This window comes from Ischnura elegans, chromosome 10, assembly GCF_921293095.1.
Source record: "Ischnura elegans chromosome 10, ioIscEleg1.1, whole genome shotgun sequence".
NCBI lineage: Eukaryota > Metazoa > Arthropoda > Insecta > Odonata > Coenagrionidae > Ischnura > Ischnura elegans.
Window position 1 is genome coordinate 101814236 of NC_060255.1, and position 27686 is coordinate 101841921.

Below are 27686 nucleotides of genomic sequence, written 5' to 3' on the forward strand. Positions count from 1 at the left end.
AGCCGCTGAAGATTTTTGAAGGCTTATAACTCAGCTAAAAAACATTATTCATCCGCGAAAGTTTTGGCGAGTACATTGGAGGTAGGGACCTTTTTATTCTAGTACTTAAAAAAAATTGGGCATGTTCCCCATTCAAAATTATTTTCAAAAACGTTCAATCAGCATGTTGCAGTAAAATATCCACAGGATGTGCAGAACACAGGAATCTTGAAGGAAACCATCATAAGAAGTGACGATCGTGGAAAAGCAAGACTGAGAGCAAGCAAACAAATTGAAAAGGGTGGAGGGTTGGAAAGATCCTGGATCGTGTACATGACACTGGTAACGATCACCAGAAATTCCTCTGAATGACAGAGCGCATCAATTTAGGGGATGGAATAACAACACACACCTCAACCATTGAAAACTTCAAGAGCCATAATCTGAGAAAATGTATTTGCTTTGCCGCATTTTAAATTGATTTCATTACACCTATGAAATGAGCACTTATATCGTTTCATCAAACTTGTTCCAAAGGTATAATTTATATTGACGGATCTAGGAGAATATCATCTGTTTTGGTGAACCGGATGAACACAGTGCCGACCGAACTAAGGGAATGGATAACTGCAGCGTTTATGATGAAACAGTGACCGAAATGCAGGTTGTAATATAACGCAGAAAGGGAATTACCCGGGTGCTCAAGGGGAGGCCTGCAGGCAACGCAGTGCACAGTGGAAGGAGGGGTACAGGGGCATCTGGCTTGGTTGGCAGCAGCTATGCACAAACACAGCAGTGAATTCAGCTAAAGGAATGTTCATCACTGCCCATAAAATATAGCATCAGTACACAATAACATAATTATTAATCATAAGTGGTATTATGCATTCTTACTCCCAATCTTTGGTTTTAATTCATCACTAATTATTATTATTTCGCTACACTACAAGCGATCTAGAGATGCTCACGTACATGCATGAGCGCATAGACATTGTGCACATCCCTGTGTTCCCAGAGTCCCCCGCTGTGCAGGCAGTCCTTGGGCATGGTCACTTCAGGCCCGTTGAACACAGATGGCTCGTTCATGTCATTCCAAATGTGCAGATCCTCGGTCGATCCAACGTAGTTGCTGAACAAATAGCGGGCAGAGTAATAGTCCATCACCTTCTCATCAAAGAAATCCAGGTAACTGGACGAACCAGGCCAGCACCAACCTGAAAAAGAAGAAGAGAATGATCAAGAAAGGGGCTACTTTCAACAACAAGGGCCTCGGAGAGTATGCCCACTGACCAAAGGTATGCAAGATGATTAAAGAAAAAATTCAATTTGCACTGAATTCACAATGAATATGAAGGTTGAAAGTGGAAATAAAACTTAAAACCATGAACTTCCTTTCTTGCCTCAATGAATTCAAGAATCAACTTTTCAACCAAAAAAGCGCTTCTGAAACCTGTGGGCGATACTATGGGTGTCATACCATATAACGTCTACTAATAGAATTGCCTCTTTCAACAGGAATAATGTAGATGGTTATACTTGCATTCAGCAAGTGGTAAGAGCCAGGTAACAATGCACATTTTTTCAAACCAATTGATGGTTAAGAAGTAGGACTGTGCGAGGCTCTCGACCACCTCAGAATCTCGGCCGTCGAGACTAGAATTTCATTTCTCGGCACTGTCCGGATGAGAATCTCGGTGTGGCGAGAGTCTCGCCTGGGTCAAGAGTCTTGATAAGACTCGGAAAGTCTCGACCCATCAAGACTTCTCACCACCTGTCGTGACTTTCGGGAGAGGGGAGAATTTCAAATGAGGATCTCCATCAGTCGACAATAGAGTTTACAATGGAATCTTTTACGGATTTGTTAAAAAAATAAAAATATTTCATTCAATGAGTTTTCTTGTGCATCCATTACTTTAGTATATAGATAGTATAGAGATTGTTTTTTGCGCACGTTGTTATTACCGCACAGTAACCAAATTTCCCTTACCCAATCTTTCTGAGATCGCCGAAAATATTTATTAAATTTGTTTATAGAATGTAATAAATCAATAAATCAATTTCATATAATTACAGTGGAACCTCGATCTATTGTTTTTCAGGGGGATGGACGAAAAACACGATGAAAGCGGGAAAACGATCGATGCGGGAATGTTTGGATAGATTGCCTATGTCCCAGGAAACGCAGGATTTTTAGTGCGTAATTATGATATTTGTTAAAGGATTCAAAGAAGACTTCAGCCAATTACAGGAATACTTGTACTTTATCGAGACACTTAGGTCATATTGTTGATTCGAATAATATCTCTTTCAAATATCCTGCCATATAAATAGCCATAAAATTTTTTGTTCTAAAGAGAAGGCAACTTACACATTCTTTTCTAATTATCGTTGCGCCAGATGAGTAGATGAATCCGGATTGTTAGTAGGGAGAAACAAAATATCTTGACAAGATATCCCTTCCTCAGTAACTCTTACGACTGAGACTTATAGTATAACTCGTAAATTGATAACTGATAATAACCTGATAACCTGTTTTTGAAAAAATACCAATATGGGTAGGGTAATGAGTAGATATAAACTGAAAATAAGCACGAAGAAAACCAAGATCTTAGTATGCAGCAGAAGAGAAGAAGTCAAGACCAACATTAAAATAGGGAGGCAAAAACTGATAGAGGTGGATGAATTCTGTTATTTGGGAAGCAAGATAACTAGTGACGGGAGAAGCAAGAAAGAAATTATCAGCAGAATAGCCCAGGCGAAGAGAGCATTCCACCAAAAGAGAGACCTGCTTACAGCGGGAAACTTAAATATAGAAGTAAAGAAACAATTTATAAGAACCTACATCTGGAGTATGCTCCTATACGGAAGTGAGGCATGGACAATGACCGCAGCAGAGAAAGCAAGGATAGAGGCCTTTGAAATGTGGTGCTACAGAAGGATGATGAAAATCAAATGGATCGACCGAGTTAGTAACGAGGAAGTCCTAAGAAGGGTAGGAGAGAAGAGAAGCCTCATGAAAACCTTAATAAGAAGACGGAACAACCTTATAGGCCACATCTTGAGACATGATGGCCTGATGAAGACAATCGTCGAAGGACAAGTGGAAGGCAAGAATGGAAAAGGAAGACCCGGAACAAAATATATGGAACAAGTAAAGAGAGATGTCAAAGAGAAGAAATACGTAGGTGTGAAAAGATTAGCTGATAGGAGAACTGAGTGGAGAGCTGCGTCTAACCAATCCTAGGATTGTTGACCAGTGATGATGATGATGATGACCACATTAACTGCCGAGAAGCTCAGCTACGAGGATATCAAGTTTCGCCAGAAATCATCATTGTATTTTTCCAACTATTTTCTTGTTTTAAATGCTTAAATAACGTTAGAAGTACGTCGTGTTTGGTCTCGTTCTTTTTAGAATTACATGCACTTTACAAATATTTCAATCTAATAAAAGTATAATGCCAATTGTCGAAATTCATTGTTTGACACCTTTTGGGGTAATAGGTGATTCATGCAGCAGTTGACCTCCAGAAACTGGGAACTTTGAAGCAGTTACGCTGAAAAAGGTCAGTGGGTGAGAAAAGGGGGGGGGCACAAAACACGTTTCTATTGCACTCGTGTAACTTGATATTTTTTTGAAGCTAAGGTCTTCGTAATACGATCCCTGCGCGAGCTGAGACCTTTTTTTTTTATTTCGGAGAAGAGGAAAGCTTCAGAGGGGGGAGGCGAGTTCTGAGTGGAGGGGGATAGCGGAGCTTGGGAAATGCGCTAATGTTACTATCCCACGGCACACAGCTTCTCCCCATAGTAATTCAATCTCCTGGGGGTCTGTCATTATTAGCCATAAACAACACTTTGTAAACACTTCGTCTCATTTTCGTTAAACGATGGATGCGGGAAAATTATACGATGGGAACGCGATCTTCAAACGATCCAAACGAGGTGAGCGTAGTCTATTGAGAGCTATTGCCATAAATTGAAAACCTATTTGCCGGAGAAATGTATCCTTAAGTAAAATTCCAATGGCAAACTCATATTTCTAATCACATGGCATGTGCCCTGATTTCATGTGGGAACCGAACTTCGAGTTACAAATCAGATAATTTTCGTAAATGGTTCATTCTGGGTCCATTTGAAATGCAAGTTATTTCATTCCTCCTTTATCGAATACAAGTCCATCCCAAGCTATCACTGAAATTGAAACGCCTAGACAAAATAACAGACTTCCGCCATTAAAATGGAAAATATTGGTCAATGTGTCGTCATATAGTATGGACCAATTACTACACTTCGAATATTCGTGTGTAGAGAAATGCGTAGACTAAGAGTCTGCGCGTGCCTGACCATGAAACGTGATTTACATACCGAATTTGATCAGTAAATCGTAGTATTATTATCAAGATTGAGATATTTTTAAGGTTTCATGGCGAAATTCACGGCTTATTCATGGTTTTAAGGTTTTCACGGTTGAGTGGGAACCCTGGAAAATTATATTGGTGTGAAAACCTGCTATTTAAAAAATTCAAACGATTGTGTACATTGTTGGACTAAATGGTGGATAGAAGAAATCAGAAATGCTTATAAGTGAAGAGCGCTGAAGGAGAGGTTGAGGGGAAAGAGTGCACTCCCTCTGTCTTTAAAGCAACGAAGCTACGAGTGAAGGAACAAGAGAAGAACACATCCAATCTCGCATATTACATCACTGCCTTCAAAGCAAAGGGGCGAAGGTGCAGCAATGTGATGTACGCAGTTTGCGTTGCCTGAAGTTTCCAGTCTATCTTGTCTTGTTTGAATTCGCTCATGCTACACTTGTGTCTTCCAAAATGGACCAGTTTGGACTATGTTGTATATTAGTAGCCTTGTTGTGACCATAAATCTTTGGGTCAATAAATTAAGAGCTTAAAAAACTTAAATACTGTCATATATGCATCACGTTAGGCCTCATTCTCTTCTGCTCCTCGTGCGTGTCACACAATCATACCATTGCTGACGTGTCATACAATCATACAATTGCTGAAAGCTATCGAGATATCTTCGAGCTCAGTAGGTGACTCACCAAGCATTTGGCCTCCAGAAGCTGGGAGAATTAGACCTGGTGGACTGAAAAAGGTCACTTGGTGAGATGGGGTAGGGATGAAACACCTTTCCATTGTTCCCATGTAACTTGATATTTCCTTTGAAGCAAGTGATTTATGGTCTGTGGAGTCGTGGAAAGGAAAGAAAACAGCAGAGGCATTGGCTGATGGAGGGCCGAGTGAGGTTCTGTGAAATCTACAACGAGGTTATTATCCTACGGTGCTGAGATTCCCCCAATTGTTGTTCAATCTCTTCGGAAGGTTCATGCTATGTGCCTGTCGTGTTTGGCTTTAAAATTTTCCACGGCCGCAATTCTATTCAAATACTCCTACGAGAGCTTTCAAACAAAATTGTTCGTTAGTAGGACAAGCATCGTAGTGCAACGGCGTATGCGAAGAGAGGATCGGAACTCTTTCCACTCCCTCTTATGGGATGCAGCATTCACGAAAGCATTGATTTTAAATTTTGGATTCAGATTCAATTTCTTCATCGAATTTGGATCCGTAGTATAAGGTGAAGGAAAGTATCCGTGGATATTTGAATCTGAGGTATCCGATCGAACCATCCCTAGTAAGCATCATGAGGTTAAGACTATAAGTGAATCCCTACATTTCTCCGAGCGCCATACATATTGTGTAAATTTAGCTGAAAAGCGCTGCATGAATTATTAGTATTGAAAGTGGAAATTTTGAATACTATCAAAAGTCCAGGCATATGTCTGCAACACCGCACGATAGGATTGAAAAAATGCCGCTAACTTTTTTTTCTTTAGCTTCGATGTTCAAAATAGGGGTGCGTCTCTTACACGTGTGCGGCTCTTACACACGCTTATACCGTACTTAACAAGAACTTGCTTTTTTTTCTGCTAATCTTACGCATGCATAGAAATTTGAAGTGAATGTATAAGATTAGCAGAGGTCCTTCAAAACCATTTTTGCAGCTACAACTTTGTAGTTTAATTGATTTCATGGAGTATACATACTTGGGAGTTTCCATTCCCTTCCAGACACATTTTACCTTATCTATTACCAACCTTCATAAATTTTCCCATCCTTGTTTTTCACATAGTAATCGTTAGCCTCAGCATCGTTGTGAAGGAAGTAGCCACCGTCCCTTTTTATGTGCGGATCTACAATGGCCACCATCTTCCTCCCCTTTGCTGTCTCGTGGTCCAGCATTTCCTTTGGATTTGGGAATTTTACCTTGTCCCACGTGAAATACCTGAAACGTCAGCATCTCTCATCAACACCCACACCAACACCACACCACCATAGCAACAAATAGAAACACTTGACAAAACAAATTGTTCAACCTTGAGCCAACTGGCAAGTTTTTTGCCATGCGTAACTGGTAAAGTTACCAGCACACATAAATAATAGAGATAGGGCACCGATTTGAAGGCAAGAAGAGGGGAAACACCACTACTTCGCTGAACCACGGAGGCCAGACAGAAGGAACCCATAACCATAACCTGCAGTTCCATCGCACAGCTCCAACAAATATGCTGGCCTCGGTGGCGGCAGGGTTAAGTCCTCGCCTGCCAACTCAAACGTCATGGGTTCGAGTCCCCCCCTTCCTTTCCTTCTCTACAAATTTATTTGCATGTTTGCACTTGCAGTTGGTGATCTCAAACATGTAAATAGATACAGAATTACGGTAACGGCGACTGTGTTTAGGTTAAAATTATTTCACAACAAAACTTGCAGCCCAAGAAATCAATCATTATTTCTTATGAACTCAAGGTGAAAAACAGAAGAAAGTGTGTGTGTTGTGTGCCCACAGAGTAGACCCTCATGAATATTTTCCACTATCTCACCACCACAGAAATGCAGGTGCCTTAATGTTTTGACCCGCTTCAGCAATTCTTCATATAAATGTTATATTTCAATTCAAAGTTGAGGAATGAGCAAACTATGAGTAATGAAATGAGCAAAGAAAGGGTTTCAACCAAATAACAAACACGGCACCAACAGTTCAGGAAGCCACAAATTTAACTTTCTTGCATCAATAAAAACAACCACTCCCCCCCACGTGTTTCAAGAAGCACATCAAAATGACACCCCCACCGCTCATTTATAGACCATACAGTAAAAATGCCTGAGGAAATCATGATCATCGGCCGTGCCATTGACGACGGCCGGAGCAAAGCCGGCTCGTCTGAAAGAGGCAAAAAGCGGCGGTGCGCCGTCTATGCCGTGAAGTACACACGGAGATACATTGAGGCAGATTTCAGCCGAAATGACTTATCGCCAGCTGCCGTTTCTGGCACAGCACCTTAAAATTCAGGCCACTTTCCGACAAGACGACTCTGGATTTCACTGCACTGTGCCGTGAACGGCGGCCCGCAGTAAAATATTCATAAGAGTACTTTTTTTGATAAAACCACTCATTACATCTGCAAAACATGACAACCTTTAAGCAGCTGCTGTAGAGTCAATATCTATGCAGATGGCTGAAAAGGCATCAACCAAACTTTGTTCTCTTATGGTAGAAGACTAAGCAGAAAAATAGGCATTTGAAAAGATCTCAGTTTTTGACCCCCAAGAAGTTTCGACTACAGACATGAACCCTGACTTAAAGACAAAAAATTCATGGCATGGAATCGATGGAGACAGAGAAGTTGATGTTGGGGTTTGGGGTTGGGAGAATTACAGAAATTACAACAGCAAAAGCAATATTCCCTGGGTTTAGTGGATATAATTAAAACAATCCAGGAGCTCAAATGTCTAAGAAATTATTTGCTTCCAAGTGCCTTTAAGCAATTTGGACCCCTTCTGCAAACGTGGACTCGGAAAGATTTCTTTTCTGCTATCACTGAGTTGACAGATAAGAGAACAAATGTAAAAGATGACAAACTTGATCACAATAGCAATATTTCATTTGAAATTACAGACATTTAAAAGTAATTTCTCTCTTTGTAAGCTAGATATATGCATTAGCGAAGGATAAAATATGTAAAATAGGTGAATTCAGTCAATAATCCATGTATATTATTGCTTATATTATATTATTCCCGGTCTATAATATCCTAAATTTAGGGCAATGGGTGGGCCACTGAAAGCATGGCTCTCATTCAACATCAATTATTTTGCCGTTAAAATAACACCGATTTCAGGGCAAAATAACATCGCTTTTGTAGAAAAATAACACCACTTTTGGCTCTAAAACAACCCCACCTTTTGCATGTCCCTAGCCAGGTGTCTAATGATGACGGAGTGGCGTGCACTTAAGCTGTACGTGTACTTGCTTTTACAATTATGTACTTTGTAACAATCTTCCACAAGGTCACACCTGAAAACATTAAATTCAACACTTCTTTAATAAAGCAGTAAGCACAACTGTCTGATTTTTAAAAATATCAATTGATGGTAATATTGAGGCGATTTGTTCCACTGCCTTTTTTCAGTCCCTCGATCAAGGAAACATAAGAGCCTTTCCACCCAGGCTACCAAACGTGGGAACTATGTACTCCTTGCCATCAGAAACTCAGAACTGCAAGTAACGCAATTCCTTGAAACAGTTATCCTGAAAAATATGGCCCATAATATTGGATTGGTAAGGAATAAAATAACTTCCGCTGCCATGCAAAACTGCTGGACAGAGTGTATATCGCTCCTGAACGATAGTATTAGAAATAAAGTGAATAGAGAATGATCTCTTAGCCTGAGTGCGCTAAGATGGAAGAGTAAAATAATGTAATTCCAAGATGTTCAAACACTATGTAAAATGGTGGAGGAGTACACAGAGTCACCTCATTTAAGGATCCCCTATTCGTGTATGAATCTGTTAAAATAATTCAGACTACCCTTTCCCTATCATTTGAGGCTATTATTCATGTTAGATAGATAGAATACATATGATTATCATAGAGAGAAGACAGTAGTCAGTCACCTCTTGCCGCTCGTGTGCTCAATGTCGAGCCAGATGACGTCGCAGGGGATGTCGTGCTCGTCAAAGCTCTCGTCAACATTCTTCACGTCCTCTTGGTCGTTGTAATTCCAGCGAGACTGGTGGTAGCCAAAAGCAAAATACTGAAAGATAATGATGAAGAAATGAGCACTTTTAGGGCCAGTTAATGCAGGAGAGAGAGAGAGACAACCATTAACCTCCTGATTTAACCTGAATAGGACAAATTCCAAGGGAAACAAACACTAGCAATTACTTAACATTGAAATTTTTCAAAGTTAAAAATTTTACACTTAATTTTCTATGATTTTGTAGATTGTAAGGCTTCAATGAATCTGACACCGAACTATTCCCGTCAGTGGTAGGAGTCGTTCTGGCACTTTCTTCCGTCACCCGGGTGGCTGAGCATCCCCTGGTGGCCGCTGGAAGAACCTAGAGAACAACTAACTCTCATTTGGCAGCATGTCGTATACATTCGGCGCCACCACAGAGGGCATATGAGAAGAGCTGATGCTGCACTTTTAGTTTCATTAATTTAAAAAATTCTGCATTCCTTGTTCATGCTTCTCAGTCATTATTGAGAATGTTAAATCGATGAATTCATACTCGAAAGTTTTTTTTTTTTTTTTGGTCCATCAGATGTGTATGCCTTTCCATTCCTTTGTCGTAAATATTATCCACGTGAGTTATATTCGTCCCTGTTTCTTGCATCTTGCTTTTGTTTTACTTACATGAAATCAGCATAATATCTGTGTTATACTTTTTCATGAAATAGTACCACGTTAATACCTTTTCTTATATTACCAATTTTACTCACAATCATTTTTATTGCAGTGCTGTGATAAACTCAGGGTATTATTTCAAATACCTACGTCGCGAGCATAACACTGAAAAAGGAACTTTTTTTAACAACGGCAATTTTAATCACATCATTTTGCATGCTTAGCAAAATTTTTACCGTAGATAATGAAGATACAGTCGGATCCGGATTTAACGTCTTCGCATTTAACGTTTTTCCACATTTAGCATTTATTTTTTTGGGTCCCGATTCATTCCCTATTAGGACAATGTAAAAATTATTCGTATTTAGTGTTTCCGTATTTTGCGTTTTTCCGCATTTATGGTCGTAAAAATTTGTCCCGCTCAAGATTTTTTTGGTCGATTTAACGTTTTTTCATGACGGTTCATCCAAATCTTCGAATTTATGCTCATCAACAAGAACAGTCTCATGAAAGTTTACCAAGAGTCGATAGAATCTACCGGGGAACGCTTCTTCAACTGCTTTATTCCGCGAGCGCAGCGCTGCGACCTTCAACTCTCAAGCTGGGTGATTTGTCTTCTCGTAATGTTTCGCTCCCCTTCTGATCCAAACACTAGGCACTTTTTGTATCAGATCCGATCTAATGGAGCAAAGTCATCCCTTAATAACCTCGAACTACCTTATCCTTCACTTCTTGAACTTGACTTCGATGATACGTGACGACACGAGTTATCCTCTGAGGGCCGCTACAATAATGTTTTCTCGTAATGTTTTCAATTGATGGCTTATGCCCCTTTCAACTCTACTCCCTACGGGCAGTCCATTATTAGCCCAATATTTTTCCAGTCGGCTACTTTCTCTTTTCAGAAGAAGAGGATTTCATATCAATTGCGCAGTTCACTAGAAGATTCTTTCTGTAATCCATTCCAAGGTCAGTTTCCACGGAGGAACAGCGAAAGAACAGAGGAAGTCAGAGGAAGTGTTTCCCCTGTCATGACCGTGAGTGAGAGCATTCTTTCCCTGCGGAACAAAATTATTTTACATCGTAATTTAGATATCCCGGAGCCAATTTACCGACATGCGGCTGGTTGATATCGATTCAAAAATATATATCTGGTGCTAATTAATGTCAAAAGAAAATGACAATCGGAGTTTTGACGAACTATCACGGTCCATGACTCAAAATAAATCGCTCATACTGGAAAAAAATCACCGCATACTCACGGTAGAATAGATGAGCGCGGAAAAATACGAAAATCCGGCAGGTGTCCCTTGGTGGTTGACTTCGACATCATAACCCTGACGAAATTGCCAAACTCAAGAGGCACTGACAATTTTTCTGATGAAATCGAGTTTTGTTGAAGATTAAACCTTTTCACTTAACTTAAAGTTTAGCTAATCGTAATTCAAGGTCCAACCAAATTTCATTAAAAGCTGCCGAGAAACAAGGTGAGTCGGAGTCAAGGTGATCAGCGCGCCGCATAAACAACTTCTCCCGGTTCCATTCGACCTGCATGAGGCCGCGGATATATGACAACGAATCTGGTGCCATCATCGACTTGAATCACCATCGACTTGTACGCATACTAGAAATAAGATTCTCCTTTTTTGGATGACCTCGAAATCCAAAATGTGCGCACGGGAGGCTTTTTAAAGGCTCATACATCTCTCGTTTCGCCGAGGCAACAGAAAACGTTAAGTTGTTATAATGCCAGAAAACCTCCCTTTTACTAGATATTCGGTAGTTTAGATGTCGGGATTAGCGATCTTCTGCTGTCCCTTTATTTCACTCATCTTTATAGATGCAATGACGATTTTTCGAGTACCTACTTACACCTTTTCTTATTATATTAGAAATGCTATAGTCACCTACATGTCGCATTTACAGAAAAAAATTTAAAATTTCATCGAGAGCACTGAAATATAAGTAAAAATGGAATCACTAAATTTCCATAATAATATTCCGTGTGGGAATGCTTTTCAATTGATGCATATTAAAATGTTCTTAAAATATTTCTTTAAAACAATTGTCATCCTCTCATTACTTATTTTTACTATCCATTTTTTTAGCTGATTCCTGAAAAGTATTATCCAACCTTCATAGGGCTGAAAACACTTAATCAATGAATTTTTGCTGCATGCTGCACCTTTTAGTTACATAAAATAATATTTTTTATTCATAAATAGCCATTTCAGTCATTACAATCCCTAAAACCTGAAAAAAATGGCAGGTCCTCATTTAGTGTTTTTCCGCATTTAGTGTTTTAAAGTTTGTCCCCCCTGAAAAACCTTAAATCAGGATTCTACTGTATTACATTGTATGATAGAAAAAGTCTTCCGAGGCAGGGTTGTTATACAACCTTCCACCGTTTTTGTCTGCAGAAACAAATGCGATACGTTATTTTAATAGCTGCAACTGATACATTAACTGCCACGTAACGTACAGGAACAATAAACATACACCAATGGAAGCATTTGAGGCATTAAATAACCGCGATACAGTTTTATCAGTTATTTTTCAATTTTCAGTGAAAAATACCAAATTAATAGAATGATCACGTAAATACTCTCATTAAGTACATAGAAAAATGGCTTCGTCGATTGTGCATTGGCATAATGATTGTCAATGCAATGCTTTGCTTGATTTTCATTCAGTACGGCGCTAATAAATTGCTTGAACGGTTAGTTGTAGTTTAAGTAAGGAAATTTAGTGATGCAAAAAACGTACCACCCCTGTTCCTGTATAACTGTTCGCAACAGGTATATTGGCTATTATTTGCACCACCTCCGGTAAAACGACAATTCGCTATAGCGAGCGTTTATTTGAGCACCGTGGGGTCTCGTTTTATCGAGGTTGCACTGTATGTAATTTTACCAGGGCCTTAGTGAGCTTATGCTTCCTGGCCAGACTTGACTGTCACTGCATAAAAATCAAGGCATATGAAATCAAAATTTTATTACATGTGATAATGTGCGGTGATACCAATTTCTACAATCAAGAACCAAAAGTGTACACACAACTGCTCAGTGCAGCCTTTGGCTAGGTAAATTATTTCATTGCTGTTGCTTTGATTTCCTTCCAAAGGAATTCCAAACCCCTCAGACCATGGTCGCACTTGTTAACCTTTTCCCTCCGAAGGCTGTGTTTTCACGGCTTGAATTTTCCTACGTTAAAGGCCATGTTTTCACGGCTTTGCGGTCAAGCATGCCAAGTGGGTCCCAAGCGCCATTAGGGTCCCTAGGTGCGAGAGGTCCGACCCTTTCTTATTGTCCGTGTGAGGATTATGTCGGTCCATTCCGGCACTTATTGTCCCACTCAAAGAAGGTGCTCATGGTCACTTATTTGTTTATAAGTTAGAATATCTAAAAACAAACATGTTGCATTTATTGAAAATCAATGCCAAGAATTACATTCCGGATGTTCTGCTGATCGGTTCCAAATTTTAAACGGAACTCTAGCGTTCATTTTACGGACTTCATCATCACCTAGAACAAATTTTGGAGACGCTAAGGTTAGATATTTAATTGTTATTTTTAAACCTTACCAGCAAATTTATAGGAGCGATATTGTTATGATTTACATCTAAAGATATACTTTACTCTGTTAGCCACATTCTAAGTGTACATTTGCGGTGGAATTCGGTGAAATATCTGATTGAACTCCTATGAAAAAAAGCCCTCGTAATGTAATAAAATAAGAATCTCTTCTCTTTCTTATTTCGAGCGTAATATAAATTTATATTTATCTAAATGAAATTGCTTTATAAATATAATTTAGCCATTTCAAACAACAAATTTATAAGATTCAAGAACATAGTTTTATGAGAATTTTTCGGGAAAATATTCCAGAAAAAAATTCAAAATGTTTCATTCTCATGTTTTCAGGATGCTCATGGAGAGTAGACGCAAATGAGGAGAGCGTAGATTTGGGCATCGTGGATCTAAAATATGTTAATATCATAAATCGTAAATAACTAGAAGAATGCTAGGTACATCGAATGATTTCATTCACTTTAAATTATTCGTTGCTCTATGATATAATGCCCTTTCGCTGAAAACCGTAAAAATAACCGTAGAACTTTGTTTAAAAGTTCTAAAGGCACTGCAAAATGAAAGGTATACATTGATGAACTGACATTCGCTGCAATAGTGACAATTAAAAAAAATTAACATCGCACTAGTAACAATAAACTGACCGCAAAAGTATGCCGTGACGGGCTGCCTTCAGGAAAAGGGTCAAGGATTATATTTGCCCATTTGCCAAGGAAAGGGTCCGGCACCCCGCTAGGCAAGGTCATTAAGTGGAGGAAGCGACTACCTGGACAATTCCTTGCCCAGAAACAACTCAGTACAGGGCAAAAAAGAAATGCTCAAAACCTTCGTACAGCTAAAACCAACTTTCCGTGACGGAGCCCGGCGGGAAAGGGTTAATTTAAGCTTCCACTGCACCTGATGAAGGAAGACCTTTACTTACGGGTGGAAATGCAGCAGTGCCCGTGAGTTTTGCATACTGACGGGACACATCCAGAGGCTTGGGCCCCATCAAGAAGAACACGTCAATGAGGCCACTCTCCGACATGAAGCGTGCATCCACGTTGGACCTGGCCCTGCTCCCCTCCTGCCCCCCTCCACCCTCAGAGCCTCCAGACACAAGGTTCACAATCGATGAGACCACGCCAGCAGCTGCCCCACCCACCACGCTGCTGCCCTCCCCTCCTTTGCTCTTTATGTCCACCCATGTCTCGGCCGCATTGTGCCAAAACACTCCCACAGAACTCGCAGCTCTGCACATCAGAAAAACACACACACAAATAAATAAACAGCATTAATGTCCACTTCCAAAGTCCCTGATTTCCAGTCTGACTTTTAAAACAACTCACTGACTATGTATGTGAGGGTTGGAAGCCAAGTGGTACAAGTGATTTCTCTTTTCTATACAGAGTTGGGTACAGAAATTAGCTATAGAAAACAACCAAGATCAATTAGATGTTTAGTAGTGCATTCGCTGTTCCACTCGATGTCAGCACAGAACAGAGACTCACTTGTTTCCCATGGCAACCAGGTTTTTGAGTATTTATTCTAACAATTAACTTTACCTAAATCCGTTGAGGAAAAAATCACTTGTGCCCCTTGGCTTCCAACCCTCATAATCATAATAAACCCAAAGGCAACCATGGTGCAAAGTTGAATTTTTGCCAATGGTTTATCATCAATAATAATGAACTCTAACCACATATTTTGTTTTCGGATGAAGCAACATTTACAAGGGAAGGTGTGAATAATTCCCAGAATAGGGACTATTGGGCTGCATTCAACCCCAATAAAAAGGTAGAGACAAGCTTCCAGCGATGTTTGTCAGAGAAAATTTGGTGTGGAATTCTTGAAAACCCCATGTCATCAACAGCCAACCTGACCAGGAGAACATACTATCAATTCCTTCAAAATGAACTACCAGTGCTTTTGGAAGACATCCCATTAGGAGTGCGGACTCAGATGTATTTTAAGCATGACAAAGCCCTAGCTCATTATCATCGTGATGAGATCAATTATTGGAATAGGAGCTATCCCAACCGCTGGATTGGACGTGGAGGCCCTAAATGGGGAACATGCATGAAATTATTTCATCATGCTAGTGAGTCTCATTGAATAGACAATTTTCTCACGAGTCCAAATATGTAAGCCAAAAATCTCCACAAACGTCAGTAAATGCTAATTAAAAAGACTCGAATATTGCTTGAAATCACGTGACCTGAAACGCCTTCTGACGTCATCGCACATTACACCATTTACTTCGCTAAGAGAGTGGAGCGGTAGAGCCTTCAATGCAAGATATCAAGCAATGCAATATAAGAAGTAAAACTCATCTTTGAGCTTTGTAGTAGTTTCTCAAAGGACAAATTGAATTAAGAGGGATTTAAGAAGGCACAATACGACAGTTTACTTTCGGTCGACTACTTTATATGGCGGCTGATTTTCTGAAAAACAGTGATTGCTTCGTCACTAAAATCTGTTCATTTTATCTCTGCGGGTCAGCTTTCGTGAGATCCCGGACACTACCGGAGGGCCTCGCTGAAGGGGGAGGGGCCTCGCTGAAGGGGTAGTACCGAGAGAGAGCAGGAGCGACCTTAACATTGCCAAATGTACACAGACGCCCTAGTGTCCCACTGAAAAGGTGTGACTCATACGTGGCCACAGATATTTTGGGCCCGACGGCGAAACAATGCATACAATGTATAGCTACTTATTTAGAGGGGATTGAGGATAATCCCATCTCAGAAGCCAGGATATTGTCCATTAAATGCGAGACCGCTGGTGAAAGGCATACATAAGCGTGAACATTCTGATAAACGGGGATTGCAAGGGAATTCGTGAGGATGAGGATGCAAAAAGAATGGAGAAAAGAAGCACGACGGGTATTTTATTAAATAATTAATTTTGTAACTTATTGCTGGAGTGGTGTGGCTAATAAATCAACCTCCTTGTCTTCCCTCCCGTCAGTGTCTTAATTTTCGGAGTCACTTTCGGAGCCTTCAATAAACACGCTCGGATGTTACTCTTTTAAATCAGAGGTATACAAAACTATATAGGTAGTAATACCCAAAAGTAAATACGGAGTTGAGGAAAAGGGTTAGGGTTTGGTAATAAAGGGATTGGAAAAGTACTGAGAGGAAATAGGTGGAGGGAGGGAGTCGGTGCTGATGGGAATGCAAAAGGTGAATAAAAATTTTCTGGAAAGGCGATGGAAAAGGATTGAAGTGGAAGAATAAGGAACAGTAAGTTATAAGTTGGATTTAAATGGATGAATCGAAGAGCACCAAGAGAACGCGCGAGATTTGGCAACACAGCTTGCAGATTCACGAAGTTGACACGACGGAGGTCTGAGAGCGACTGAAATTCCGAAGTGCTAGGCCACGCCTACTGTCTGCTGATTAGGAGACGGAAAGTCACGTGTAGATAAACTTTCCCTCCTCTCACCCCAACTCGGTTAAGCCACACCAGCTCACCCGCAAAGATAAAGTGAACAGACCTTAGCGCGATGCGTAAATATTTATTTTTCTCCATTAAGATTAAATAAATCCATTGCTAGCTGAAAATCTACCTTATGTATTTACTTAGTAACCACGAGAAACTTTGATAGTTTTCCCAAATCGGCCGGAGTTGAGATCCAAATGATCGTTAAATGGTAATAAAAAAGTATTTGATGGACAAGAAATAAGTTTCAAGTACTATTTACATTGTATTTACTCAAGTTCCTGTTTTTGAACCATAATCCACTGTAGAAACAAGTCGAAATTTTAGGTTTAGGTTTATTCATCCACAAAATTTTCGGCGAGCACATTTGAGGGAGGGACCGTCTCATTAAAGCACTTGAACAAAAATTGTGCATGTTCCCCATTGTGGGGAACATGCACATTCTCCATCTCCAAATTTAAATCAACTCGATTACTTTCTCTAGGGCCACATGAGGGCTTTAGTGTATGAAGGGTAAGTTTAACGGTGTGACTTAACTTTTAATCAGAATAGACTATGTTACAAACACAATTCGAAATGACCAACAAATCCTACTAAATGGTAAAAATTTTCTGATGAGACGTCCAGAGAGGTGTGGCAAAGTCCGTGGCAATCATTTTGAATAACTTAATTATGTAATGTGTAAAAAATAATATTTTCATACTTCTGAGATTCTTAATTAAATTACACATATTACCCAACTAAATTAAATGTATTATTTTTTAATTAAAGAAATTATTGTCTGGAACTTAATCTCAAAATTAATCAAAAAATAATTAATCTCAAAATGGGTGAGGTTGTCCAATGGTACTTTTTCTATTCACTCAAAGCTCTCATTTCCATGCTGTGAATGACACCTAGGTATATGAAACCCTAACATTTCGCTGAATTCATTCATCTGTAGTTCCTCACCTCCGTGCCAAGCTTCCATTGTTATAGCTAATCGCCTCGGCAACTGGGGAAAATTACAACTCTCTCACCGCTTGAGGAATGCTGCATAGCAATTAAGACATCCCTTAAGTTTCCATATCATCAGTGCAAATGATGATAGATAAATTATCTTTTAAACTACCATAAATAGATAAATCCTCCTAAAAATTAGTTATCCGGAGTCCATTGTAAAAATAAGCTACCATTATCTTTGTGGATAGTATAAAATGAATGAAACATACCTCAAGTACAATCAGCACAAGTTTAAGATTCCTTCCATCATTGCACATTACGTTATTCAGTGTTTTCATGATAATTACAAAGTGCATCCAAATACCCTTTCTTTTGTTTTATCTCTCCTTTCTAAGTAGTACCATTTTGTCTCCCATCTCTGGTCCTCAGTTCCCCCCTCGTTGACCTCAACTCACCCTAGTACGTACGTCAGGGGGGGGGGGGGGCTCAACTGTAATTGACATGCCTTGAACTACTTGACTCAAAGTCAGTCACATGTCCAATTAAAACAAAATGAATATAAGACCCACTCACCCATGGGCGATGACAAAAGGAATAGAGCCATAGAGGGCCATAGGGTTATCCAACTCGTACTCAAAGACATCAAGGTTGTAGAGACGATAAGGATCAGTGTCACTGGAAAAAAAAGAGATATTCAATAATGTAAACACCACCTAATCAACAGCAATACAAATAATAGGAAAATTTACAAACATGCAACAACTTCATTCTAATACAGTGAGTCCTCGTTTAACGTCACTTACCGTTCCTGAAAAATGTGACGATAAACGAAATGACGTTAATCGAAGCATAATATCCCATAAGAAACAATGTAAAAAGTGAATATCGGCTCCTAGACCTCACAATTCCTACGCGAAAAAAATGTTAGCGTATCATATCTGGGGCATTTTTTAAGGTGGGAATGCCAAACTATCGCATAAATAAGAGTTCCTGTCTTCGTCGACGACAATAGCAGCAGTGACGTAAATCCTTCTCCATTTTTGTATCTTCCAGCATTTGCTTTTTGGCTTCGCTATGGTGGTCGCCCGGGCAAGCATCGCCTGGGCATCATCCAAGGCATCATTATCGCTGAAACATCGTCGCAGTTACAGGAACCAAAATTATTGTGAACTCGGCGAAAAAAGTGACGACAAAAACTCCGAGTTCTACACAGAAAAATGCCTTGAAATCACTTTTAAGGTTCCTGAAAACCATTATGTCAAGTAAAACCTTACGCATCTACGCAAGAATTCATTTTGCAGAAATTTTTGCCAAAACCGTAATCGCAATTAAGAATAAACACACCGTTTTACACTTTGCTTAGACTGACTGTACTACCGCCCACAAAACGAACAACCTGCAACGCCCGCCGCTTCGCCTTTTTTTTCGTGCGAAATTTAAAAGACTTGACGTTATCGCGAAGCGTAGGTGCGATAAACGAATGACGGTCTCAAAATTTTCGTGACGTTATCGCGAAATGACGTTAAACGGGGTGACGTAGAACGAGGACTCACTGTACTACATAATAAGAATGGTTAATAAAAATACACTGACAGCATGATTCCCAGCAAAAACAAATTACCTACAAACTAGGAGAAACACTAGTGCATTCAATTCAGTTCTTTTGTTAGCCACAGGAAGCGCTACGCACAGTGAGACAGCGACATGAGTCCAATGGCAATTTTGTGCTGCATAGTGTGCTCGCTTCCACGTGCATTTAAGCGTTCGTCAGTTTGTCGCTCTCGCCAGCATTGTAACATTTCCATAGCCGCAGCTAGTAGCAAACGAGCTCACTTTTCACCTACCACCGTCCACGGCACGGCGCCAATATCAATCCGGCCCGGCAATGCGCTGTCTATGGTAGACAGACGATGCTACATAGAGGCCGCTTTCAGACGAAATGACAATTTTTGCCGGCCGCCGTTCATGTGAAATCCAGGTGGCTTAGACGAGACGACTCTCTGCCACGCCGTGTGCTGTGCCGTGAACAGCGGCCAGCATAAAATCGTTTCGTCAGGAAGTGGTCTTAAGACTGAATCATGTACATATACAGTAATTCTACGACATACGATCAAGATGTGATGCACCTACAAAATAACCACGTCAATCCCGTAGTAATTGAAGAGATATTGGAACTTACTAACACATGCCTCAATTAAAACTACTTCCTATTTGATAATAATTATTATCAACAATTAGAAGGACTTGCCAAGGGATCACCCCTTTCACCCCTGCTCGCAGAAATGTTTCTGGATAATTTTGAGTCAAAATTATTTCATTCGAATCACGTTCTAATAAAACATGTTCACTATTAGTACAGATATGTGGACGACGTGCTATGCTGTTGGACCGGCACCACTAGGCAGTTAGAACGATTTTTCACATTTATTAATTCCCAGAACAGCAATATTAAATTTACTATGGAAGTAGGAAATAAATCAATTAATCATCTAGATTTAAACATTCAACTAAATGAAGGAATATATCTTTTTGATATTTACCGAAAACCCACCTCCACCGACGTCACCATTCCCGTGGACTCACGCCACCCCTTCCAACACAAGACAGCAACGTTCCATTCTTTAATCAATAGACTCATAAAAGTTCCTCTCAATGTACAGAATTACAATAAGGAATGGAAAATCATTCAGCACATTGCAAAGGTTAATGGCTATCAACCAGCAATAATTGATAACATCCTCAATAAAGTGCGGAAGAAACAGGCCTTATCAATGGTGTCCTCGCTCTCCCCCATCAACAATCCAAAAAATTGGTGCAGGATTCCCTTCCTAGGAAAAATTTCTCATTCTGTTACCTCCTCCTTCCCGAAAGAAAAATACAGAATTGCATATTACACCCCCTCAACTCTCAAAATGTTGTTACCCAACTGCAAAGATCGTTTCCCACCAGAAAAAAGAAGTGGAATTCACTGCCTAAAGTGCGACGACTGTGGTATGAAATACATCGGCAAAACGGAGAGAAGTGTTAATAACAGAGTGAGTGAGCATCACAACTGTTTCAAGAAGAAAAAAGAGCAATCCAACTTCGCCAATCATTTATTAGATAGCAAACACAAAAGTGATTTCAAGCCGGACATCCTCCACTCAGAAGGAAACAGGAAGAGACTCGACGCCCTGGAAACGTTGGAGATTAAACAACATTTAAAGAACAACACCCCCCTTGCCAACGAACAAGTGCTCCCCTCCCACTCCCCTCTCTTTTCCATCCCCATCAGTGAACTCCTACAGTGACAACCTTTAAATTTCGCCTATCTACCAGTGTGCCGTTAAAATTTCCAAGAACGAATACTACGCAGTGCTTTTACCAAAATTCCCCCAGTGACCCATGTCCTTCGGGGAAATCATTAACCTATACCAGCACCATCCACAGCCGGACTCAACGACCTACCATAGACTATTGTGATTTAGAAAACTCAATGTACCCTGCTAATCCTCTCTTTCTTACCCAACACCGCTATGTTCTTTAGCTCTCGTCTCCTCACCCACTTAAACCCCGCCCTCCCCTCACTGGTCAGATACCTATCCTCACAGGAAAAACCCTCGTCCCAAATCAAGGCTGCCCCTTCCCCCCCTTCCATTCCGTGCTTAACTCCCACCCCCGCCCTCTCAACCAGTCCTTTCCCTTCTGATAGATGTCCTCACCGTCATACATGCGTATAAATATAAGATGCATGCAAGATCAGTCACCTGACGATGTAACCAAGTTACGAAACCCGGGTCGTGCCCATAATTAAATAACAGTAAACCTTACAAATTATTTCTATATTTCTCATATCTATAAGCTGAGTTTTGTTAACTTATACCCACTGCTGGAATTTTATTCCTTCATCACCCTAAAATTGAAATTTAGTAATTGCAGAATCCTTGAAAGTAAATTTATTTTTTTCCTGAAAATACGATTCTAAATGGTACATAGGTGTAATAGGGTAGTTTCCTTCATCAAAGAAAACGAAAGCCATTGATTGCGATTCGTTACCCGCCATTAAAGTATTCATAATACACAAATTATTTGGTTTTTGAAATACCAGTTTAGACGAATGGCAACGGTCAAATTTTATCCTCATTTGAAAAAGGCCAGATTGGCGCCCATGCGATTCCACTCCACGTGACGTCACAGGGACCTAGTTTCTACACCAGATGATAGGAGTTATACATCGTCTGAGGTTACCAATGCATGCATGAGGCACAGAGCTCAGGGAAACATGTCTTAATAATCACCTATTAAAACTGGCTAAGGTCGGAAAGTTCTCTTCGTTTGATTAGGTATTAATAAACCTTTTTTAAGCCAAGCGCTACCAGCCAGCAAGGTACTCCGCTACCCGCTAGCATCCTGCGTCCTATCAGCGCTCAGAGCCTCGATCAAGGTCACCTCACAAGGCGGGAGGGGGAACCAGAAATGCGTCGCACGGACTTTTCCCCATCATTCCTACTTACGCATCGCGTTTTCGCACGCTTGAAAATTTTCACTTTTCATTTAATTGCGAAAAATAGGTATCGTCATTTAAAAATCTTAAAGCGCGAAATACGTACTCCAGGAGTAATAATCTTTCGATTTAGGCAATAAAAAAATAATAGGAAACCACCCTATTTACACTACACATTTAGAACAGGGAGATGCAAGGACTAGATTTATGCATCCAGTAGGTCCAACAGCATCTTTTCACTGGCCACTTAAAGTTGATATTTGTCGATTCCCATTTCAAAACACAGACTGTCCCAAGGGTCATGTGTCATTTTAGTAATTCTTTAATTTTTTTCTGGGCCCTAGATGACATGCACTACATCGTGCTACTCTACTAAGTTCAAAAGGATGTCTGTCTTCACCACTCCACTAATATTCTAGTTGCCCCCTTAAATTTATTGACTTGAGAAATATTTATGTGAGTCATGGCATTTAAAGAATTTTCAGTTACCCACACAGGGTAAGTAAATTATTTTTATTGAAGTATTTTGCACAATATGATGGTAACTTTTATCTCATTTTTGTTAATGTTTTTATTTTATATTTTCTCAAGTTTTTCTGTACTCTTATATATCTGCCATAAACACTGGAAAATGACCGCCTGATATACATACATCAGATGCCATGCAGTTCTCATTCCTAATCTAAATATGGCTGCTCTTATATTTTAACCACAAATTTTTATTTTAGTATGGCATATATAATAATAAAATAAAATTAATTTTATTTAATGGTGGAATACAAGCATATTGTAGGTAAATATCCATAAAAATATTATTGTCATAGGGTGTATCTAGGTGTTTTATATTTATTTATTTGCAGACAAAGTGGCATATATATGCTAGCTATAAAAATGTGAACCTAGCTTTCGAGAAGGAGGAACTTAAGGCATTCCTCGGTGATATAATTGCAGGCCATGCTAAATCTTTTTTCATAAAAAGAAGAGAATGCCTGTTTGTCTGTCTGCTATGCATTGCCACACCGCTGCATGGATTGTAGCCAAAGTTAGTAAATAGGTGCAAACCCAGCAAGTGCACTCAGCGCCACCCAACACCCATTCCCCACTCTCTGCTTACTCTCCCACCTTCCCATAATATCCCCATTCACTCTGCCATGTTTATATGTATATATTCCAGTTCCAATGCTGCCTTTTCTCTCAAGTTCACCAATCACAGGTTTTATCAAGGCTGCACTGTATTTACGAAGTAAATTAGAGGAAAATGGATGCAGCAGTAAGGCAGATAAAGCACATCAGGGAGAGAGAGAGAATTGCATTAGCAAATTCAGTAAAGGAGGTGTTCATGAACAGGATGGAACATATGAGAGGACTATAATGTAAGAGTTTAAATATTTAGGGTTATTGAAGAGTCTGATCTGGAGCACTTTACAGTGCAGAAACATGAAAACTTAGGAAGGAGGAAGAGAGAGGACTCGAAGCGTTCTAGATGTGGGTCTGAAAAATAATGGAGAAGGAGAGGCTGCTTCTAGATGAGTAATGGCAGAGACAGAAGTTATGAATGGAATGAATGCTGAGTGGGAAGGTACATTGAAAACAGTGATAAAGGGGTGGAATGATGGGTAAATGAATGAGAGGAAGGAATAGAATAGGATTTTTTGATAGATTTAAAGGGTAAAGGGGCCTTACTATGAATTGAAGTGGGAAGTCCATGAAGGGGTGGAGGACTGCCACTTAAATACTGCATGCCATTCGACCTTAATTGGCAGAATATTTCAATAATAATAACTAAACTTCTAGATTTCCCATGTGATGAATTATCTTGTCTCAGATAAAATCACATTATTGGGCCAAAGTGGCACCTTTTCATGGCACCTAAAGCTATTATGCTGGAGCTACCATCAGCCGTAGGACAAATTTTTTTTGCTCTGTGAACCATACTTATAAACAGGCAGTTTTAATAATAGATTCACTTACAAGGACAAAGTCCTTGTAAGTGAATCTATTATTAAAACATTTTATTTATCTTTATCTCGTCAAACATATTATTTTTAATCCAGTTCTTTTCCAAACTTTTCTACTAACATTTGTGGCCCACTCCTACACTTGTACAAATACAAGTGCAAAACATATTAAAGCAGTATTAACGAACCCTTTTGAATGCTACAACGTGCAATGGTATAAATAGGGAATAACTTAAGGAAAACTGTGAGACAAATGTGACAAAAAATAAAAACAATAGGAAAATGAGAGATAGCATCAAAGAGAATCTAAGTTGTAAACATAAGGGCAAGGTAAATGTGCTCCAATAAATATAAATATGTAATGACAGACTATAGCAACATTAATTAAGACGTGAACACAAATAAGAAATGACTTACACAGTGGACTTGAGAGAAAATGAATCGGCATGCTCTGGAATGCCATAAATACTTTCAGAAGCTGGAAATGAAAAGTCCATGGCAACTGCGGAAGGACCGTGTGGTTTGCTATCATGGTGACTCTTGAAACTCTCCTCCCAAGCTCCATCTTCGTCTCCCAGGTCACCGTCCACCACAACGGGGACGTGCTCCACTTCACCGCCCTCCTCAACATCAGACCTAGAGCGAAAGAATTAAAATTCAATCGAAACGCCACTTTCCCGACAATTCAAATCCTGTTACGACTAAGGTGCGAACTTACTGCGGAGTTTTGAGCCGATAATGCTCGAATTTCATTAGACCCCGGTCATTGGCGCTAATGACTAATGAATTTTGATCGTGTAAGTCCACTCGGAATGGTTTCGCAGTGATGGTTGCAGAATTCGGACCGCATTTGATAGACACCTTCTCAGCAGTCCGATCCAGCAGTTCAAGTCTAACATAAAAATATACAGTTCATTTTTAATACATCATAACAGACGTTTAATAATTAGAAATTTGTACCAAGATAGACCATGGTCGAATAAATATAAGTACGAACTTCTCTAAGAGTGGCTCTCCAACCAGTGCATCCTGTACTTCATACCGAGGCTTGATTGGATTAAGCTCACTTATTTTCATTCTAAATGTTCCGTCAATTAAAGCATAAAACTGAAACTTAAATCTAGCGAAATTTCTGGTGTTAACCATTTCTGCCTCGACGCTCGAGGTCTCCACCTTCAACGTATTCAGCAACAGTTCATACGCTGAATTTGAAGGCTCCATTGCACGACATCGCCTGTAAATAAATGAAGCTGATAAGATAGTCTGTAAATAAACTAAAAAGACAACACAAATTAAACCCTAAATGAGCCTACCGGCAAAAGCTGCTCTGTTGGCATGTCTTGAAATTTCCTCTATCGACTCCATGGACGGGAATAAGCGGTGACAAAAAAGCGGACGCGAAATATAAACTAATAAATCTGAAAAATACAAGAAAATGTAAAAAGCAAAAGAATCGTGGCAATTTCTTTAAATTTAAGTACTTCGCCAAATCAAGCAAGACGCTCGCTCAATATTCGAATTGTAGATAATGAGCCATAAAAAAATACTCAAACGTGTAAACAAGCACAAATTATAAAATAGCAGGGACAATTCAATAATTTTGAACTCACAACCGAGTCATGACTTCCGAAATAACTAATAACGATTGCCGACGGCGAGCCGACGGAAAACAACGGAGACAACTAGAGATAACGTGCCCTTACGCTTTATGTGCAGCAACTGACAAACGCAAGCGCGCAAGCGTAAACTGGCGTAGTTCATGACAAAGCGCTAATTTAAAATCTCTTTACCTTTATTCGATCATAATAAATACCCTTGTACGTGGAGACATACTCGAAATATAGTATGAGCAAATGATTGAAATTATAAACGAGTTTATTACATCGACTCAGTTCTGGCAAGATAAAGAGTTCACCTTTTTAATTTTGAAGTAGCATGTTTGTGTTCACCCGAAATAGGCCCGTCACTTCCAAATGCTACTATCGTACCTACCGTGTAAAATGTCAAAACGTGATGACAGGTCATTCAACAGCCAATGCTGAAAAAAATCAAAGAAAATGAAAACCTCTTCGTGTAGATTGAACGCGAGCATCGTTTTCTAGTACTTCTACGTGCCTATTAATACTTAAAACGTGTCCCTCAAGGGTGCCAACACCGTGGTGCCAACGATCGTCGTTGCTATGGTAACGTTCGGTGGGCCCTTACAATATGCCACGCTGAACGTGTAACAGAAAAATAACTCGTGATTTGTGAGGCGTTAGAAGTATAATGACATAAGGATAACCTTTTGCGTGAGCACCTACAGTGAAAGAAACCTTGCAGATGACATATACCTGGCCATGGCTGCATTAACATCGGAGGAAGCAGGTACCTTCCTTTCAATGTGCAATGACTTTTAACTTATCACACGGGTCGAAGTTCATTTTCCCTCCTCTCCCCAAATGGAAATATATAATTCCGTTAAATTGAAAAGTGACAAATTGCAATTGAAATTACGGAAATTCGATTGAATTTCCTCTTATTCAATTGAACTTTTATACATTCAATTGAAATTTTCCACTTTTCAATTGAATATTTCCAATAACCGTCGACTCCTTCCGTATGACAAAATTGTACAAACCTGTATAAAATTTGTATACATTCTTATACAATAGGGAACTTGCATATATTTCAGATATAATCAATAGCCCCAAAATTATATAAAAATATATGTTTGCATACCTCGATGAAAGTTTTTTTAATTATTTTATGACGTGGTTTGCGATATTTAATGCATCAAAGTTCACGAGAATTTTCAAATGCAAGTGAGAAGCGAAAACGCCCGATGATTGGCTGGTAGAAAAGTGACGTCATAGTTCAGTACGAGGAGGCACGGCCATAGTACTTGAATTGAATACATGCGACGGCGCACAGTTGTCCCAATTCGAAAAAAGCTGGCCAAAAGTCATTTTTTCGACTTTTTACGAGGAAGTTTTGAATTATGTATTCGGATTCTAGAGGATATGGCCTATAATATTTCGTACCTGATAGGTCTGTGTGATTATTATGTTGACCGTGTAACCCGTCAAACATGGGCATGTTCAGCCTAAAACGCCCGAGGCGTAGAAATAGTCGATTTTAGGGTAATTCAACTTAATAAATGACTATTTTAATTTCATGGGATTCATCTGTCAATTTTAATACGGTAAGTTTGCATATTTTTCACAATATTATAGTATTTTTTGTTCGTTTCAGAATTTATTATAACAATATTTAATTATTTATAATGTTAGTTATTTTAGGGCCTATTTTTAGTCAAATGTGTCGATATAGTTTTGTGCCCCTCCTTGCCCCTCAAAGATTCCTATTCTGAATCCTTAGGAAGAGTTTGTACAACAAGATGGAGAAAAAAAATCTTGCCTATCCGACATCTAGAGGGTTTTAAGTTGAGCGGTGCACCGCTCCGCTGAGGGCGGCTGGCCGGCGGCCGGCGGGAGACAGTGGCGTTATCGCTCAAATATTCCTGTATCGGTGGTCAAACTTGCATGGTGTATACTAAGCATAATTCTACATCCTGTACGATTACATAAATCAAGTGCTTCACGCCTATCGTATGCACACTTCTCGTTTG

At 39.6% G+C, this 27686-nt stretch overlaps 2 protein-coding genes across 2 annotated transcripts in view; one reads left to right on the forward strand and one right to left on the reverse strand.

The window, feature by feature from the left end:
- Positions 1-25796, reverse strand: part of LOC124166594 (neutral alpha-glucosidase AB) — a 54676-nt gene extending 28880 nt beyond the window's left edge. The window contains exons 1-10 of the mRNA XM_046544177.1: positions 25687-25796; positions 25390-25494; positions 25074-25310; positions 24795-24968; positions 24494-24712; positions 18209-18310; positions 14196-14505; positions 8947-9086; positions 6089-6276; positions 952-1193 (exon numbers count right to left, since the gene is read on the reverse strand). Of these exons, the coding sequence (XP_046400133.1) occupies positions 952-1193; positions 6089-6276; positions 8947-9086; positions 14196-14505; positions 18209-18310; positions 24494-24712; positions 24795-24968; positions 25074-25310; positions 25390-25494; positions 25687-25697 (1728 nt within the window). The 5' untranslated portion in view covers positions 25698-25796. The remainder of the gene's footprint in view (positions 1-951; positions 1194-6088; positions 6277-8946; positions 9087-14195; positions 14506-18208; positions 18311-24493; positions 24713-24794; positions 24969-25073; positions 25311-25389; positions 25495-25686) is intronic.
- Positions 25797-26311: 515 nt separating this feature from the next.
- LOC124166906 (dynein regulatory complex protein 8-like) overlaps positions 26312-27686 on the forward strand; it is a 31923-nt gene continuing 30548 nt past the window's right edge. Inside the window, exon 1 of the mRNA XM_046544615.1 lies at positions 26312-26443. Within this exon, the coding sequence (XP_046400571.1) occupies positions 26416-26443 (28 nt within the window). The 5' untranslated portion in view covers positions 26312-26415. The remainder of the gene's footprint in view (positions 26444-27686) is intronic.